Source organism: Pleurodeles waltl, chromosome 9 (genome assembly GCF_031143425.1).
Source record: "Pleurodeles waltl isolate 20211129_DDA chromosome 9, aPleWal1.hap1.20221129, whole genome shotgun sequence".
Lineage (NCBI taxonomy): Eukaryota > Metazoa > Chordata > Amphibia > Caudata > Salamandridae > Pleurodeles > Pleurodeles waltl.
The window spans coordinates 803084658-803101662 of NC_090448.1; the positions used below are offsets into that span (position 1 = coordinate 803084658).

The 17005-nt window shown below is 43.2% G+C and overlaps 1 protein-coding gene across 1 annotated transcript in view; it reads right to left on the minus strand.

Annotated features, from left to right (window-relative positions):
- Positions 1-823: 823 nt before the first annotated feature.
- LOC138260002 (solute carrier family 22 member 6-A-like) overlaps positions 824-17005 on the minus strand; it is a 632653-nt gene continuing 616471 nt past the window's right edge. The window contains exon 10 of the mRNA XM_069208049.1: positions 824-1059. Coding sequence (XP_069064150.1) covers positions 996-1059 — 64 coding nt within the window. The 3' untranslated portion in view covers positions 824-995. The remainder of the gene's footprint in view (positions 1060-17005) is intronic.

The following is a 17005-nucleotide window of genomic DNA, read 5'->3' on the forward strand; positions in this document are numbered from 1 at the left end:
ATGACATCCATGTGTTCTTCCATCGCATTATGTCTTTCATTCACTAATTTATTTACCCTTCCATCAACAGACATTCATTCAACCCTCCACACACATCTACCGGCATCTATGTACCCTGACACCAATCTCTATGCCTTCATCATCCATCACGCATTGTATGTATGCACGCATGTGTTCATGAACCCAAATCCAATAATTCATCTGCCCGCCCACATTGCATCCATCCACTCATGCTACCACATTGACATATGTATTGTGTTCCTCCATAGCCATCTATCCCTCTACTAATCATAGTACCACACAGCCATTAATTAATCTTTGCTATTAGCCAACAATCACATATGTGTACACGTGCCTGTATGTGTGTAGTCTAAATTCACCTGTCTATATTTATGTTAACTGTGTTATGTGCATATGTGCATTTCAGTACTGTGCATAAGTGTGTCTGTGTGAACGTTTTATGTTTGTGCACCCAAATATATCATATAACAGAGGTGTTTTAGGCTTCACAATGACTAAGAAACGGGCCTTATTAATTCCATTGCCATATAATGCAGGACAGATATGAAATGTAAGAAAACATACACTTCAATAGAGATAACCCTCCTGGCTTTGCAAGTGCTTTTTTTGTGACCTGTGAGGGCACGCGAAACCTGTGGGGAACAATAAAGTAATTCATTGTCATGCTTCTCTTAGACACAGTAGACTCAATCTGTGTTGTTTTCACGTAACGTATCAATGGGACATTTCAGGCATCACACAACAAATTTGTGTTTTTTTCTTAGCAAGTTATTTGTACAAATCAGAGGACAGTGTGTGCAAAATAGTTTAATGCCTGCAAGGTCTGTTGTAATTACAAATTGTCTCAGTAACGGGCGTTCTACAAGTACATTACATCCATTGTCAACACATTCTGTTAGGTTTGTGGCATTCTTCAGTTAGCCCCTCTTGCATGCATTGTCTTTCTAAGTCGTTTAACTTGCTGGCTTGTCCTTCTAAACATCTGTGCTCCGCAGAGGCACGTTTTCCCGTTGATCCTTTTCGCTCACGTTGGTTCTACTGCTTGATTAAAAATAAAGGGAAAAAAAGAAAGGGAAACGATATGTAGATTAAATATCTAGGAAGCAAATGCCTACATGTGGCTTAAGAGGCAACCTCAACATTTGCAAATGGAATTATCATGCAGTGGTGGTAGAACAATTTTTGGTTATTAGCTTCAAGCCAAAAAATGTAAAAGCTAAACAAACATTTGCAACGCAATAGGTCCCGCATTTTCTTGAATTAGAGCTGTTGGCATTGTAAATTCATAACTGGACATTTTTTGCCACATAAATTGGTCAACCCTGCCTCATAATTTTGTCTTTTCCTGCCATATAATTCCAGTGGCCAAGCATTTAACTAAAGCACTTTCATTTACCTTCTTCCTCTATCTTAAATCATGTACAATTATCATTTAAACCTTTATCAGGAATAAACTTTTGGAATTAGAGTGTGATGCTCAAAACACCATAACAAAAATATCATTTGGGACAGATTGGAGGGTGAAAGGAAAGAGGGAGTCAGGAGTAAAGATGGAGAGGACAAGTGGCGTAGTGTCATGTGCCCTGGAGTATGAAAGGAAAATGGTTGACTGCAATTTTGGTAGGGAACTACAGCGGTAATTAGAGTTGAGTTATGTCCATAGGTCTCTGGGTCAAGGTGACACTACACTTGTTGCTCCATTTATAACTAGACCTCAGGAGAGAAAGCAGATAAGGCAGAAAAGAGAAGCAAAAGGAATACAACAGACCAAAGAAAGAAAGAGAAGGGGGTCACACAGAAATACAAAAAATAAGGGAAAGAAAGAACAATCAAATAAAAACTCAACTAAGAGAAGAAATAGAGCAAACGTGTCGCAGAGTCCAGTCCACCAATCCAGGAATCACAAATCACGAGGACTTGGTGACACAGTGAAATCTAGGGGCGCGGAATGGGGGAGTAACGGCACCATGACTGGGGGGTCAGAGTGACTGCAGATTCGGTGACCAGAGGAAAACAAGTGACATAATCTAGGGACTGGACATTCAGTGACTGAATGACAAGAACAAGGCATCCGTTGGTTCTAGGGGCAGGACAGAACTTTCAGCAGATGCTTCACAGGCACTGCACATTCAGCGACATAAGGGTTGATGGAAGCGCAACATTCAGTGAGAATATAACTCCCGGAGATAGGTCAGTCTGTGATTCAAAGAATGACAGAGGCAGGGCATTCCGTGACTTGAGGGGAATTAGAGAAAGGCTATGGATGACATAACGACTGAAAAGGAAAGGGTATTCAATGACTTGTGGAATCACTCTTGCTCGACAGTCAGTGACTTGTGGAACAACAAATTGGCTGCATTTTATTGCTGATTAATTAAAATACTATATAATCAGTACAAAACAACACACATTAAAATACAAAACTAAAAAAAAAACTACACACAGTGCAGGAACCTTGACACAGAAGCTAAAGAATGTGTTAATTCCCCTTGCCTTAAAAGTTAATGCAATCTTATGAACTTTCTGGTGGTTGCCCTGCTGTGGGCTGGGGTAAGTAAGTAGTCAGCTGCCCTGCGCAGTAGCTACCGATGTCATAATAAAACGTTTTTGGGTCTGAAGTCAAACCCGTCCAAGTGCCCAGCTGTCTGTATTGCCAATGGTTTAAAAATGTATTAAAATGTATTTCAAGTACTTTCGATTTGTGTCCCAAACTAGTAAATGTGCAGAGTGTAAATACTTTGCTCTTAGATTGTTTCCCTGCAAAGGCGTCCTTGTGCTTTTGAAGTCATACCCAAGGCCATTGGAATTATGTGGCAGTGCGGCACCTAATTAAGCACACAAAAGACAGCAAGGTAAGATACATTATGTGGCTTAATGCTTCAAATTTTGTGTTAGTATTTGTGCACAACTGTGGCATTTTTACACGTTAAGACTATCAGGTCAAAGGTTTCACCTCATAAGTACTGCTTTGACACTCAGTTACAGAAATAAGCAACAGAATAATTAGTCAACCGTTGCAATGGCCCTCCCACTGCGTGGCAACATGTTTATAGCAGGTTTTGATCAGTTTGAGGTCGAAACTATTCTTGGGTGAAATTTACAGATTATGCATCAGGAGACGGATTATGTGGCCACTACATAACTATGCCGAGAATCCAGATGCGGAAATCACATTTTTCCAGCGGCCGTGGGCATAGCGAACCACATTTCACAGTTTAGGCTATCATGGTCAGCGAAATGACGGTGCAAACAAGTTAGGAAAACACAAACCCTGGCTAATTCAGTTGGTATTGCTAGGTTGATTACAGATTCCCCTCTTGCAAAGGTGAATTTGGCTACTGGCCTGAGCAACACTGTAGTTTTTTTAAAATAAAGAGCATTGTGCCAAATCCAAACAATAGACAGAGCAAGACTTGGCATTTGGCATCTTTGAGAGTGAAAGAAAAACAGACTTTTTGTAAGGACCAGTAAGGCAAGGGGGATTTACAATCTGGAGGAATGGAGGAGTCAGTGTATTTAGGTTAGAAGATGCAGTATCCCTTCAGAGCTGCCAAATTTGGAACTAGGAAACCAGGTTTGATTATTGACGTCGCTCAACACTCTGTAATTCCGGGAAAATCACTTACTCTCGTAAATAAATAAATAACTTGTGTAAATTAACCGGTGATCATAAAAAGAGTTCCAATGTCCACAGGCCGAGTTCACGCTATATAAACGTTCCAAGAAAAAACACTGAGTGAATGGCTGACATCGATGTGGCAAGCAGTGAGCGAAGGGAGTCACAGAGCTGGAGAAGTGAGAGGCTAGAGAAATACAGATGCAGTGCTCCATGAACCGATGAATCATTATCAAAGGGTGCTGTTACCGAGTGAATCAGAGCCTTCAGTGAGCACTGCACATGAACACAATCATTTGCAATTCAATGGGTCTCGTATTTGCTCAGGTTAGAGCTATTGCCGTTGTAAACTCCTAAGGCCCCCTCTCCCTGCAGAACTTTAGTACCTTTAAATAAGGAGAGGGGCGGGCGGGGTGGGGATAGGGACGGGGGAATATTACAAGTGAATAATAAACTGGTAGTCATAGGAAGCACTCAATTACTGCCCAGCAAGATAGCGCTGCCTACAAAATAAAAAAGAACAAGGGCGAGCTGGCCCTGGAAAAGCCCCACTTGGCTGTTGGTTTATATTTACAGAGGGAGCTGGTGGGCAGGAGGGGCAGATTATACACACACACTGTAAGACAAACAGGCCAATACTGAAAGAAAAAGTCCCCTACAGAAGAGATAAACAGGACACAACGTAAATATACAGTACTTTGTGCTGCTCCCAACGAGAAAAAAGCAGGACAAAGAGGCAGAACTGACCACTAGGAAGCAAGGATTTTTAAATGACACTGGAACCAACAAACGAAATTGCTGGAACCCACAGTGTAAGTATACTTATTAAGTATACAACACGTCGAACGCTACGCTCAACCTAAAAACGAGGGCTTTTAAGTGAGTATACCAAATGAATTAAACCTTGTTAATGGGAGAGTAGAAGAAATGTGGTTTGGAGGGAATAAGGGGGCTAAGTCAATCGGCTGGTGCCTTTTGGAGCACATTTTCACAGTCTGGCGGCTAGTGCATTCCTATTAGCAGAGTACCGTCAGTGTTGTTTGCTTCAACAAATGAATAAGAAAGGACAAATAAAGGCACACTAAATAATAGTTACTTGCTACATTTAATTGAATTTAGTTAGCAAAAGAGTTATTTTTCATAACTTACGGCTGTCAAGATTTTCTGCCTTGCTTTTGTTTCTTACATAAATAAAACATAGTGTGGGTGTCTTTTAGCAAGCAACCCCTTCTCAATAGAAATGATGTGTTCTGCATTGGGCACGTGTTAGAAATTGGGTCTCTAGTTGGGAGAGGTATGCACCCTGTCCAAGTAAGGACACAATTCTAGTCAGGATAAGTCCCAACACAATCCAAATTATCCTGTGCTCACCCAACGGTAGCTTGGCACAGAGCAGGCAGGCTTAACTTAGAAGTCAATGTGTAAAGTATTTGTGCTATAACTCCTACAGTAACACAATGAAAACACCACAAAAAGTATTCCACACCAGTTTAGAAAAATGAATAATATTAATCTGAATAAAAGAAGATCAAAATGTCAAGAATCAATGTGCACCAGCAAAGATACACCTTTTTGAAGATTAAATCCCAATAAAGCATTTAGAAATGCAATAGCTCCAACTGGGGCTATCACAAAATAGTGGACGGAGTCGTTCCCAACAGTCAGGCGCCACTCACAAGGGAGTGAGGCGCTGGTCAAGGAGTTGCACGGCCCTCCAGGTACAGTACCTTTGAAAACAATGATACAAAGACGTTCTATTGAGTCGGGGAGGGGAGGTGTTGCTTGAGCAGGTGCAGCATTGGATCCTTATAGCTACTGGGGAGGTGAGGTGTTGGTTCCTTACTGTGATGCAGGGGAGGTGAGGCACCGTTTGTGTCCAGTTGCAGGGGAGTTGATGCAGCGTTGGTGACAAGGCGTTGGTTCCTTGTGACCCGGCGGGGTTGATGAATCTAGCCGGTCAAGGCATGATGTATTGACTTTGCAGTGTTGCGACCACACCGCAGGACTTAAGCAGCATCTCAGAGATGTCGGCTTATGTTGCAGGCGGCGGTTGTTGCATTCAGCGAGGACCATGGAGCAGGTAGCGGTGCTGCGTCAAACAGTGGTGCTGGTTCTGGAGTCACTGAAGTCGATGAACTAGTCAGGAGCTAGTATGTGAATTCTTTCTTGGCCCTGAGACAACAGACCAAGAAGCAGGAGTGCCCTTGGAGAGCACTTGTGGAGGAAGGAAGAGTCCTTCCAGAAGAGTCAGGAGCCAGCAGCCAGCAGCCAGCAGCCAGCAGGGCAATAAGCAGGGCAGCAGTCCTTCCAGCAAGGAATTCCAGAGGAGTCCTTTGGGCAGCCAGGCAGTCCCTCTGACAGAGTCCAGTGGTAGATCCAGAAGTATCTGATTTGGTGAGGTCAGAGCCTCAGTATATGTACCCCAAAGTGCCTTTGAAGTGGGGAAAACTTCAAAGATTGGTTTTGAAGTGCACAAGTTCCCCTTTCAGCCCAGTCCTGTCTGCAAGGAGCCTTGTGAGGGAGTTATCAGTTCTTTGTGTGAGGGCAGGCCACTGGCCTTTGAAGTGTAAAAGAGATTCCCCTCCACCCTTCCTGCCAGGAGAAACCCATCTGTATGCAGATGAATGCATATGCAGCAGAGTGTCCTGTGTTTTTGGCAGTCTGGGTGGAATGCACAACGGGATTGGTCAACCAGCACAGATCAGATGTGGTTTGGAGACAGGCTGTAAGACACAGAAGGCAGTAAGTGCAGAGAAATACCTATGTTCTACAAGTTGGGATGGGCAGTGAACCTCTGCTCTGCTGGCAGAGCTAACTGAGTTTTTGGCACTCTGTGCTCCTCTTGGAGCACAGAGTTTGACTAAAAACTCCGCTAGCTCAGCAGCAAAGTGGATCTCACCGGCATGTGCACTGTGTTTGCACTGAGTGGGCTGCACTTTACACTCAGCCCAAAATGAAGACAACATTTGCCCTACGACAAAGGCTCTGCTTTCTGCTGGTTGGCGACTTGAAGCTGCTACAAGCTGCTGCTGAGGGGCTAAACCGATGCCAGCTCCGGATCCAGGCCTCCCTCCTTTCACTTTCCTCAGAAGCCCTGGAGAAGGTGGCAGAGGGAGGCAGAGACATGCCTCTGGCAACAGTGACCCTGGACCCAGACAGTATTCAGGTCAGAGGATCCTTGTTTTGCTTTCTCTTCTATATGTGCACACGGGGGTGGGCACTGGGCATGGACAGGATTTGCAAATGAGGGAGGTCTGTGCTTGGAAAAAAAGAAACTTGCAGTCACAGCTCCACTTGAAAAAGAACTATCTCACCAGAGACCTTGGGAAAGGAAGTGGGGCAAGGGATACAGTGGTGAGGCCAGCAGGGAGAGCTGGAGACCGGGGGAGCATCAGCTGCTGAGTGGTAGTCCACCAGTCCCCGCCAGATAGAGATGTATGTGGCCTGAGAAAGTTCCTTAGAGCCCAGTGGCAAGCAAGGCTAGGCACTTTGTGAAAATACCAGGCTGCTGGTGGTGAGCTGAGTTGGTTTGCTGCTGCTATTGCTGGGCCATAAAGGGTGGTCTGAGGTTGTGCATAAGTGCAGAGGAAGCAATTGCAATGTTGGTGAAAGACAGGGGGTGTGCTTGGCCCTCCGTAACAAGTTTGTGAAGGAGGGCTGTTGATGAAGTGAAGTGTGCAGTTGTGGTTGAAACTGGCAGGCTCCAGACCAGTGGGCTGTGTCAGCGCAGGAGGCCTGAAATGGCAGCTTTCACTGCCTATGGCATACCACCCTGGCCTGAATGTGCCCAATCTGGGAAGCGTTAAGCAGGGTCGAGCCTGGTTAGTACTACTAACCAAGCCCTACCCTGCTTAGTGCTTCTGAGACTAGGTGCATTTAGGCCAGGATGGTAGGGCAGGCGCCATTCTGCAGCTCATAGAACTCCGCGGAATTTCTCTCTCGTAGTTTTAAGCTAACTCCTCAGAATTCCACAGAGAAGAACTCTGTGAGCTCCGCCCACCCTCATCTAAAAGTGGAATAGTGATGTAAAATCCAACTTCACCAGTAAGTAAGATTTCTTGCTACCATTCCAACCATAACAAATATGATAAGTCTATTCCTCTCAAATCAGAAATTACCCCTGAACAGTATATAATAGGGTCTCTAAAGCTGGCCTATGAGAGGAGCAGGCTTCACAACAGTGAAAAAGGACTTTGGGGGTTTTTCACTACCAGGACATGTAAAACTTACAAGTACAGGTCCTGCCTTTTACTTTCCTAGCACCCTGCCCTATGGGGTACCTAGGGCCTACCTTAGGGTGACGTATATGGAAGAAAAGGGGAATTTAGGGTTGACAAGTAGTTTTAAATACCAAGTCGAAATGCAGTGAAAATGCACACACGGACCTAGCAATGGCAGACCTGAGACATGGTTAGGGGGCTACTTATGTGGTTGCACAATCAGTGCTGCAGGACCACTAGTAGCATATAAGTTACAGGCCCTGGGCACACATAGTACACTTTACTAGGAACTTACAAGTAAGTCAAATTTGTCAATTGGGTATGAGTCAATGTTACCATGTCTTTAGGGTCAGAAAACTTGCACTTTAGCACTGGTTATCAGTGGTAAAGTGCCCAGTGTCCTAAAGCCAACAAAAATGATGTCAGAAAAAGAGGAGGAAGGCAAAAAGTATGGGATGACCCCTCAGAGAGGGCCATTTTCCAACAGCAATTAAATCACTCAAAATAACCATTTAACTGACAACTTAGCTTTGGTTGTAGAAGAGTGGGGTCTTCTCTTTTTACAATTTACAGTTATGTGTTTTAAAAAAAGACCTGGAGGACTGTGATTTCGTAAAAGGAATTACGTTCTCGAGTCCTTAATTATTTCCAGGCCTTCTTCCCCTTTGTAAAACGACTCTATCTAGTGTTTAATTTGAGTCAGTGGTTTTCGGTGCTCAGCACCAGCACTTGATTGTCAACACCCGTGCTTGTGACAGTCCGTCGCAAGGTGGTGCAGTATGGCTAATTTGCAGACGACCACAACAAAAGTTATTTAATTCATCCACTGTACATTAATAATGGCTTTTACCTGCTTCCCAAACCATTCTTATAGCTTTGGGGACCTATATTGATCCGAATTATCACACTTTGTACAGTTGTGATGTGATGGTTAATAGTTGTGTTGTTAATATTATTTTTAGCATGACAGGGGCAATGTGTGGTGCAAGCTGCAGTGGCCTCCTGACGAGAGACTTGGCACTTATTTTATTTTTTTACAAATTAAACACTAATTTTATCCTAGTTTGCACCTAAGTGAGCAGTCGACGGAAATATGGGAAACTAATAAGGTAACTTCAGTCTGTCTCCTTATTGGAATACTTTGCCAATTTTAGTGTCCGTGCATCAATTATCCAAAAACACTCTACACATCTAACAAACTATTCAACTGTTCTTTGGCAAAGAGCAAGTGAATTCTACAGCAGGTACAGGAGTTACCACTCCATCTCAGTCTCTCTACAATAAGACAATATTTGTATACCTTCATCTTCAAAGCACACGATGTAGTGTAAGGAGCAGCGGGTCACTTAATTGTGCCACTAGGTTTGTCAAAAAATGTGTAAAATTGTATTTCAGAGGTCTAAAAGTTATGAGCCCTTTCTAATGTTTGCTCTTTGTTTACAAAAGGCTTATGAACCGTAGATCGTTCTTGGCATTTAGGCAAACACACGTATAAACCAGCTCACCAGCGTGACGGAAAGGAATAGGCCAGTTATTTCCCAAGCATTCCTCTAAATTTACTTAGAGATATTGTGTATTGGGCAAGTAACCAACCTGCTGAAGTCTGCTAGGCATTTTCATTTACTGTTGTGAGTTTATGACAAAATTTCGTGCGCGCGCACACACAAACACACATACACATATTCATATTCACGCACAAACACAATCACATAAGACTTCCACACTTATTTTTAAACGATTTATTTAAAACTAATTTAGTACAGAATAAATGCAATAGCAAACATCAATAGTACTGGTGTGAATGCAAAAGTGCATAATGAAATTATAATGAATGCACACAATTTCTAATACAGTGAATATTTAACTATACCAACGTGCCTAATCCTTAGCATCAATGGTTTCCTACCGTTACAGTTCGGTTTTCCAGACAAAAGCCTATCTGCAAACCGACGTTCAATTACACTTCTGCAGAAGAACAGTTATAATATGTTGACCTGCATTTAGAGCCACACTTATCTGCTGAATCTCTTGGGTATAACCAAGCAGCAAATAATGTGTCAAATACTTTTCACTGGAACGGTTTTGGCCAATGTGAATAACTGTGCTGTAATAACTCTAAAAACTGAAGAGAATGTATACCTCCATTAGAAAGCAACTATCAACAATTCAGTATCTTACAAATAAAACAAGCAGATAAATAAGCTCGCTTGTTCATATAAAAATAGATAAACTTTTCTTGGAAGTCCACCACTCTGTTAGTCTCACAATATTCTCATTGAGTGAAAATATACAAATGACATAGGCCCCTTGATTGAAGAATGTTCTGAAGCCCACAGTGATAAAAGCAAAATGTATAGTTATGCATGCAAAGAAAAGGTTTTCATTGTCATGTGAGGACATCTGATTGTGACAAATATAATCCCCCCATTGATCACTAGAATTAATTCGGCTGATCTGTTGAAGTGCTTGGGTGTCCCCTTCCCCTTGTGAATTGTATGACCTGCGTTGTTCTCAAAATTTTATTTCTAACAGATACGCAGTGATGTTAAAAGCAGGATCGTCCCTTGCAACATGATTTGAGGACACATGTGGCTCCAGCTTTTCAATAACAGAAGATTATGTTCAATATTTCAGCAGATAGTGCCTGTGCACCATACTCAATATTAGAATAAGCATTGCAATCCTCAAAAACAAAGATAAACAACGTACAAGAATCCTAAATATGGGACTGCTTTGGGTAGACGTACGCAATACTATTCCAGCAACAAGAGATAATCCAGCTAACCACCACTAGCTGATTTCAGTCACCCTCATTTCTAAACAAAAGGTGCAAAAAGAAAAACTTTTGTTTCATCTGGAATGGACAACTATGTAATATACATGTGTAGGAGGCTGGCCTGGCTTATAGCGGGTACTTTGTGGTACTTACACCCTGTGCCAGGTCCAGTTATCCCTTATTAGTAGAATAGAGGTGTTTCTAGCAGCTTAGGCTGATAGAAGTTAGCTATGACAAAGCAGCTTAGGCTGAACTAGGAAACATGCAAAGCTCCTACTATACCACGTGTGTCATCTAGCACAATATCATAAGAAAACACAATACATTAGTTACTAAAAATAAAGGTACTTTATTTCAGTGACAATATGCCAAAAGTATCTCAGAGGATACCCTCACTTAGGAGGTAAGTAATTTACACAAATTATATGTACACAAACCCAAAACAGGAAAGTAACAGTAAGAAAAGTATTGCAAACAATGTAGAATCACAATAGGATGCAATAGGTAGATATAGACCAAGGGGAAACACAAAACAAATACTCCAAAAGTGGAATGCGAACCACGAATGGACCCCAGGCCTATGGGAGGTTGTAGAGGGTCGCTGGGACTGTGAGAAAACAGTAAGGGTGTCCAAAATACCCCACCCCAAGACCCTGAAAAGTAGGAGTAAAGTTACCCTTCTACCCCAGAAAAGACAGAATAGTCGTGATAGGGGATTCTGCAAGAACCACAAGCACCAGCAAAACACTGAAGACGGACTCCTGGACCTGAGGACCTGTAAAGGAAGGGGACCAAGTCCAAGAGTCACGAAAGTGTCCGGTAGGGGGCAGGAGCCCACCAAACCCCGGATGAAGGTGCAAAAGGGCTGCCTCCGGGGCGGAAGAAGCCAAAGATTTTGCAACAACGAAAAGAGCTAGAAACTTCTCATTTGAATGGAAGATGTCCCACAGCGTGCTGGAGGATACAGAAGTGTTTCCAGGCAGAAATTCCGCAAATAAGCCTTGCTAGCTGCAAGAGTTGTAGTTGAGGATTTTGAGTGCTGCTGGGAACCACGAAGGACCAGGATGTCGCCCCTTGGAGAAGGAGACAGAGGGGGCATTCAGCAACTCAGAAAGCCCCCACAGAAGCAGGCAGCACCCGCAGAAGTACCAGAGCTGGCACTTAGAAGATCTGAGGACAGTGGTCGACTCAGAGTCACAAAGGAGGGTCCCACAAAGTCAGATTTCAACTCAGCAAGTCGGGCAATGCAGGACGGAGTGCTGGGGACCCAGGCTAGGCTGCGCACAAAGGAAGTCCTGGGAAAAGTGCACAGAAGCCGGAGCAGCTGCAAATCATGCAGTACACAGGTTTGCTGTCTGGCGTGGGGAGGCAAGGACTTACCTCCACCAAATTTTGACAGAAGGGCCACTGGACTGTGGGAGACACTTTGACCCAGCTCCTGTGTTCCAGGGACCACGCTTGTCAGGATGACAGGGGACCCAGAGGACTGGAGATGCAGAAGTTTGGTGCCTGTGTTAGCAGGGGGAAGATTCCGTCGACCCACAGGAGATTTCTTCTTGACTTCCAGTGCAGGGTGAAGGCAGACAACCCTCAGAGCATGTACCACCAGGAAACAGTCGAAAAAGCCGGCAGGATGAGGCGCTACAATGTTGCTGGTAGTCGTTTTGCTACTTTGTTGTGGTTTTGCAGGCGTCCTGGATCAGTCAGCGGTCGATCCTTGGCAGAAGTGAAAGAGGGAAGTGAAGAGGAACTTTGGTGAGCTCTTGCATTCGTTATGTGAGGAATAGCCCAGAGGAGAGACCCTAAATAGACAAAAAAGGAGGTTTGGCTACTACGAAAGGAGCCTTGCCTACTGAAAGAGGTAAGCACCTATCAGGACGGGACTCTGACGTCACCTGCTGGCACTGGCTACTCAGAGCAGTCTATGGTGCCCCAACACCTCTGAATCCAAGATGGCAGAGGTCTGGGACACACTTGGAGGAGCTCTGTGCACCTCCCCTGGGAAGTATTGGTCAGGGGAGTGGTCACTCCCCTTTCCTTTGTCCAATTTCATGCCAGAGCAGGGCTGGGGGAGCCCTGAACCAGTGTAAACTGGCTTATGCAGAGATGGGCACCATCTGTGCCCATCAAAGCATTTCCTGAGGCTAGGGGAGGCTACTCCTCCCCAGCCCTTCACACCTATTTCCAAAGGGAGAGGGTGTAACACCCTCTCTCAGAGGAAATCCTTTGTCATGCCTTCCTGGGACTGGGCTGCCCAACCCCAGGAGGGCAGAAACCTGTCTGAGGGGTTGGCAGCAGCTGCAGTGGAAACCCCGAAAAGGCAGTTTGGCAGTACCCGGATTCTGTGCTAGAGACCCAGGAGATCATGGAATTGTCCCCCCAATACCAGAATGGTATTGGGGTGACAATTCCATGATCTTAGACATGTTTCATGGCTATGTTCGGAGTTACCATTGTGAGGCTACACACAGGTAGTGAGTGACCTATGTGTGGTGCACGCGTGTAATGGTGTCCCCGCACTCACAAAGTCCGAGGAATTTGCCCTGGACAATGTGAGGGCAACTTGGCTAGTCCCAGGGTGCCCACACAGTAAGTAACTTGGCACCCAACCTTCACTAAGTGAGGGTTAGACATATAGGTGACTTATAAGTTACTTATGTGCAGTGAGATATGGCTGTTAAATAACGTGGACGTTATTTCACTCCCGCTGCAGTGGCAGTCCTGTGTAAGAAATGTCTGAGCTCCCTATGGGTGGCAAAATAAATGCTGCAGCCCATAGGGATCTCCTGGAACCCCAATACCCTTGGTACCTAGGTTCCATATACAAGGGAATTATGTGGATGTTCCAGGGCGCCAATGAGAATTGGTAAAATTAGTCACTAGCCTGCAGTGACAATTTTAGAAAGCAGAGAGAGCATAAACACTGAGGTTCTGGTTAGCAGAGCCTTAGTGATACAGTTAGGCCCCACACAGGGAACACATACAGGGCATACATTATGAGCACTGGGGTCCTGCCTGGCAGGATCCCAGTGACACATGGGCAAAAACAAACATACATACAGTGAAAATGGGGGTAACATGCCAGGCAAGATGGTACTTTCCTACAATATGGCCCAAAGAAAGCTCATCCTGAATGACAGACACCTTAGCCACAAATTGTATTACCTTCTCGATTTACTGTTTATGTTTCTGAATCGTTTTAACGCCAATGTGTTGTGGAATTTCCTAATGTTTTAGTGAGAGTTTGTAGAGTGACAAAGTCGCTATCCTGGAAACCCCCTGCACAGCAGCTCAAACTGTGGGACATTTTTGTTTAATATTAACTGCAGTCTGGGTACAGCCTTCCATATAGACAAGCTCTTTTACTCATGAGCGGCATGTGAAGAGTCTGTGGTATTCTTTAACACAAACAGTAAATGAAACAAGAGAAATGTATACAGTGTTGAGCGCCTCTACATTAGCCCAGATAATGTGGACCTTAGAGTACCTAAATCTCAGTAGATAAAAATGGGACCAAAGAATTACAAACATTTGCGAGAAATGACATCACATACCACCCTGAGTGTCATGCTTCTTCATCAGCCATTGCTGCTTGCCAAGTAATCCTCTAAAGAAAGGTGAACCCCTTGTGTTGGCGGAAATCCCTGACGGATGAGGAATGGGATCGAAAGTATGTGAATATAAATAACAGGTGCCTGTTTGTGGAACTTCCTGTTATTAGTAGAAAGGAAGCTATATGGTAAAAAAAAATTATAGGAGATGCAAAGGGGTGGTTATTACTCCTACATCTGGCAGGTCGACATGTTTCAGCCAATGGCCCCATAATGGGTGTACATTGCTTTTGGCAGTACTGGGAAACCCTACTAACATATGCTGCAAAACAATCATACAGTCACAGACCAGCAATCACATTAATATTAGAAAACAAATGAGAGGAGTTCTGAAGTCCTGAAGTCACACACTCATCAAACGTTTCACCCTGTTTCCACACCTAGATGATGCTTTCCCTAAGCTTGTGGTAAGGACCATTATATATTTGCTTAACACACAAATTATTCTCCTATGATTTGTTACGCATCATGATGAAGCTTGGCACCCAAGATGGTGTCTGAGGTCATACCTTCCAAATTTTTGTTTTTCTTTGGTCCTATTTTCATCTCCCGACAGTTAGGGACTCCGGGTCCCCATAATCCTGAGGTGTTCGACCCTCTATAAATGTATCATGTTATTTGTTGTTTTGTGTTATAGATTGCGTTTTGGTATGAGGCAAAATTAGACAGCCAACACATTCCTCTCATTACTTTTATCCCCTTCTCATTTTGTGGATTTGTTTATGGAATGCGTGGCATTGCCTGTTGCTATTGTCAGAATGCCTGTGTACTGAGCGTGGACTCATGCTCACGTATTACATTTCTCAAGTGCAGAGTTTAGACTCGTTGAGCCCAGTGTAAATGTAACGTACATGCATTTGGTCTTGTAGCTTTGATAGTCACCTCCAGGGTATGTGTGGGACAAACTATTATATGTTTTCCCTGTCAATAGGCTACTCCTTCCAAATGACCGCCTGCATAGCCGTTTAAGCTTTCTTGGAGTAAATTGTGAATTAGCTGCTGAAAATGAATGCGACTTGTAGGGTATGGGGGTCAGATAGACCCCACTGAATAAAACATTACATAAATCGACTTGAAATAACCCTGATAACTGGATTTTTCTTCCTGTCTCACACCTGCAAACATTTGCCTCTGACATATTTGCTTTTAGCCTTGTAAAAAAGTCATTTGCACACCTGCCTTGTTCGTTTTAGAAAAAGATGGGCAACAGCGTAAAGTGGCGGATACGTAGTTCCAAAATTCAAGAGTCTCATTAGAGCTGGTAATTTTCTCAATGTATTTGGGGGCTGTAAATTAGCTCAGTTCTGGAAGAAATTTGGTACTAGTTCTTTGTCTTCACTGAAAATTCATATCTTAGAAAGATTAAAGGAAGGATCTCTGATTTACTTTTTTATATCCAACTTGAGCTACAATAGACACTATTCTGTCTGTGCTTTTTAAATGTTCACCTATTTCATGGTCAGTGTAATATGTGTCATCAGTGTATGACAGACTGTCAGGTTTGTATTGCAGCATTTCCATTATTCCCACTGAGGATAAACGCTTACTGTTTTTATACCCTTGCTGGAATCTCGTATACGCATATTAGATACCACGAAATGAGAACGTCAATGAATATTGGGATTCAGGTAATACGTTGTAGCTAAAGAAACAATTAGTAAGATCAAGAGACAGCTTGTATTTTTTCTGTACAATATGCGTCGGTAGTGGAGTAGTGAACTTATTGAACTGTATTGTACAAGTGTGATAACTCAACAATATACAGTATTGTTCAGCTCAAGGCAGTCATTATTGTCAGATTTACCCCACAGAAAGATAGGAGTGTTCATTGTCAACTGAAAGGCACAATCGCCAGAAGATACTTCAACAGTGCCAGGGTCATTATTCTATAATGCTTCACTTCTAGTTTCAAAAGATATTTAGCCTGTAGCTGTTGCTCACTTGAAGGGCAGTCTAACGGAATAATTTATGTGACCATCCAGTGTTTCTATATGAATGCATTCATCAGTGGGTGTCATGCCTATATGCTCCTTAAGACTGATGAATTATTGTTCTTTACATTACTCTGTCTCGAATCGCTGCTACTCATGTTCGTTCCACAGAAGGATTCTGATTCTCTGAGGCCTGGTTTTTAGTAGTCTAGCTGGCAAATTTCTTCTTTTTATAATGAGGTTTTGGATCCGAATCGTTCTCTTTCTTCCTCACACTGTGCTCTGTATGCTGAGATTGTCCTTTATCAGCTTTTTTGTCTCTTCTAGGATGCTCCGATTTGCTGCAGCTTTCATCTGCAGACTATTTTGCTTAGCACCTGTTCGTCCCAAAGTCTTGTGAACAATGCGATGAATAGTTGTCGACATACTGATACTGTGAACGCTGAATTTATTACTAATGATTTTATATATTATGAGTTAAGAATTTGCATAGAATTAGGCTCATAGGGAAAATAATGCGCAACTTGGAAAATGTGCCCACTTGAGTGGCCGTCATGAAATACGTAATGCTTTTAAAGAATGCATATTAATTATTATTCAAAGTGCAGGTGTAGAGAAAATTTTAGTAGTATGTTATATTAATGATTTCATGTTTTGTATTTGCTTATTTGACCGTAGGCCTTAAGTTAATGAGGTTTGGGCCTAGTCTGCACAACCTCATATAAAGCTGCAATGTCTGAATAAAAAGCATGGGAATGTATGTGCAGAGAAATACTGATTTATTGTTCATACTGTGTTGACCAAACATTTAGCAGATGTCTTTAACTTTC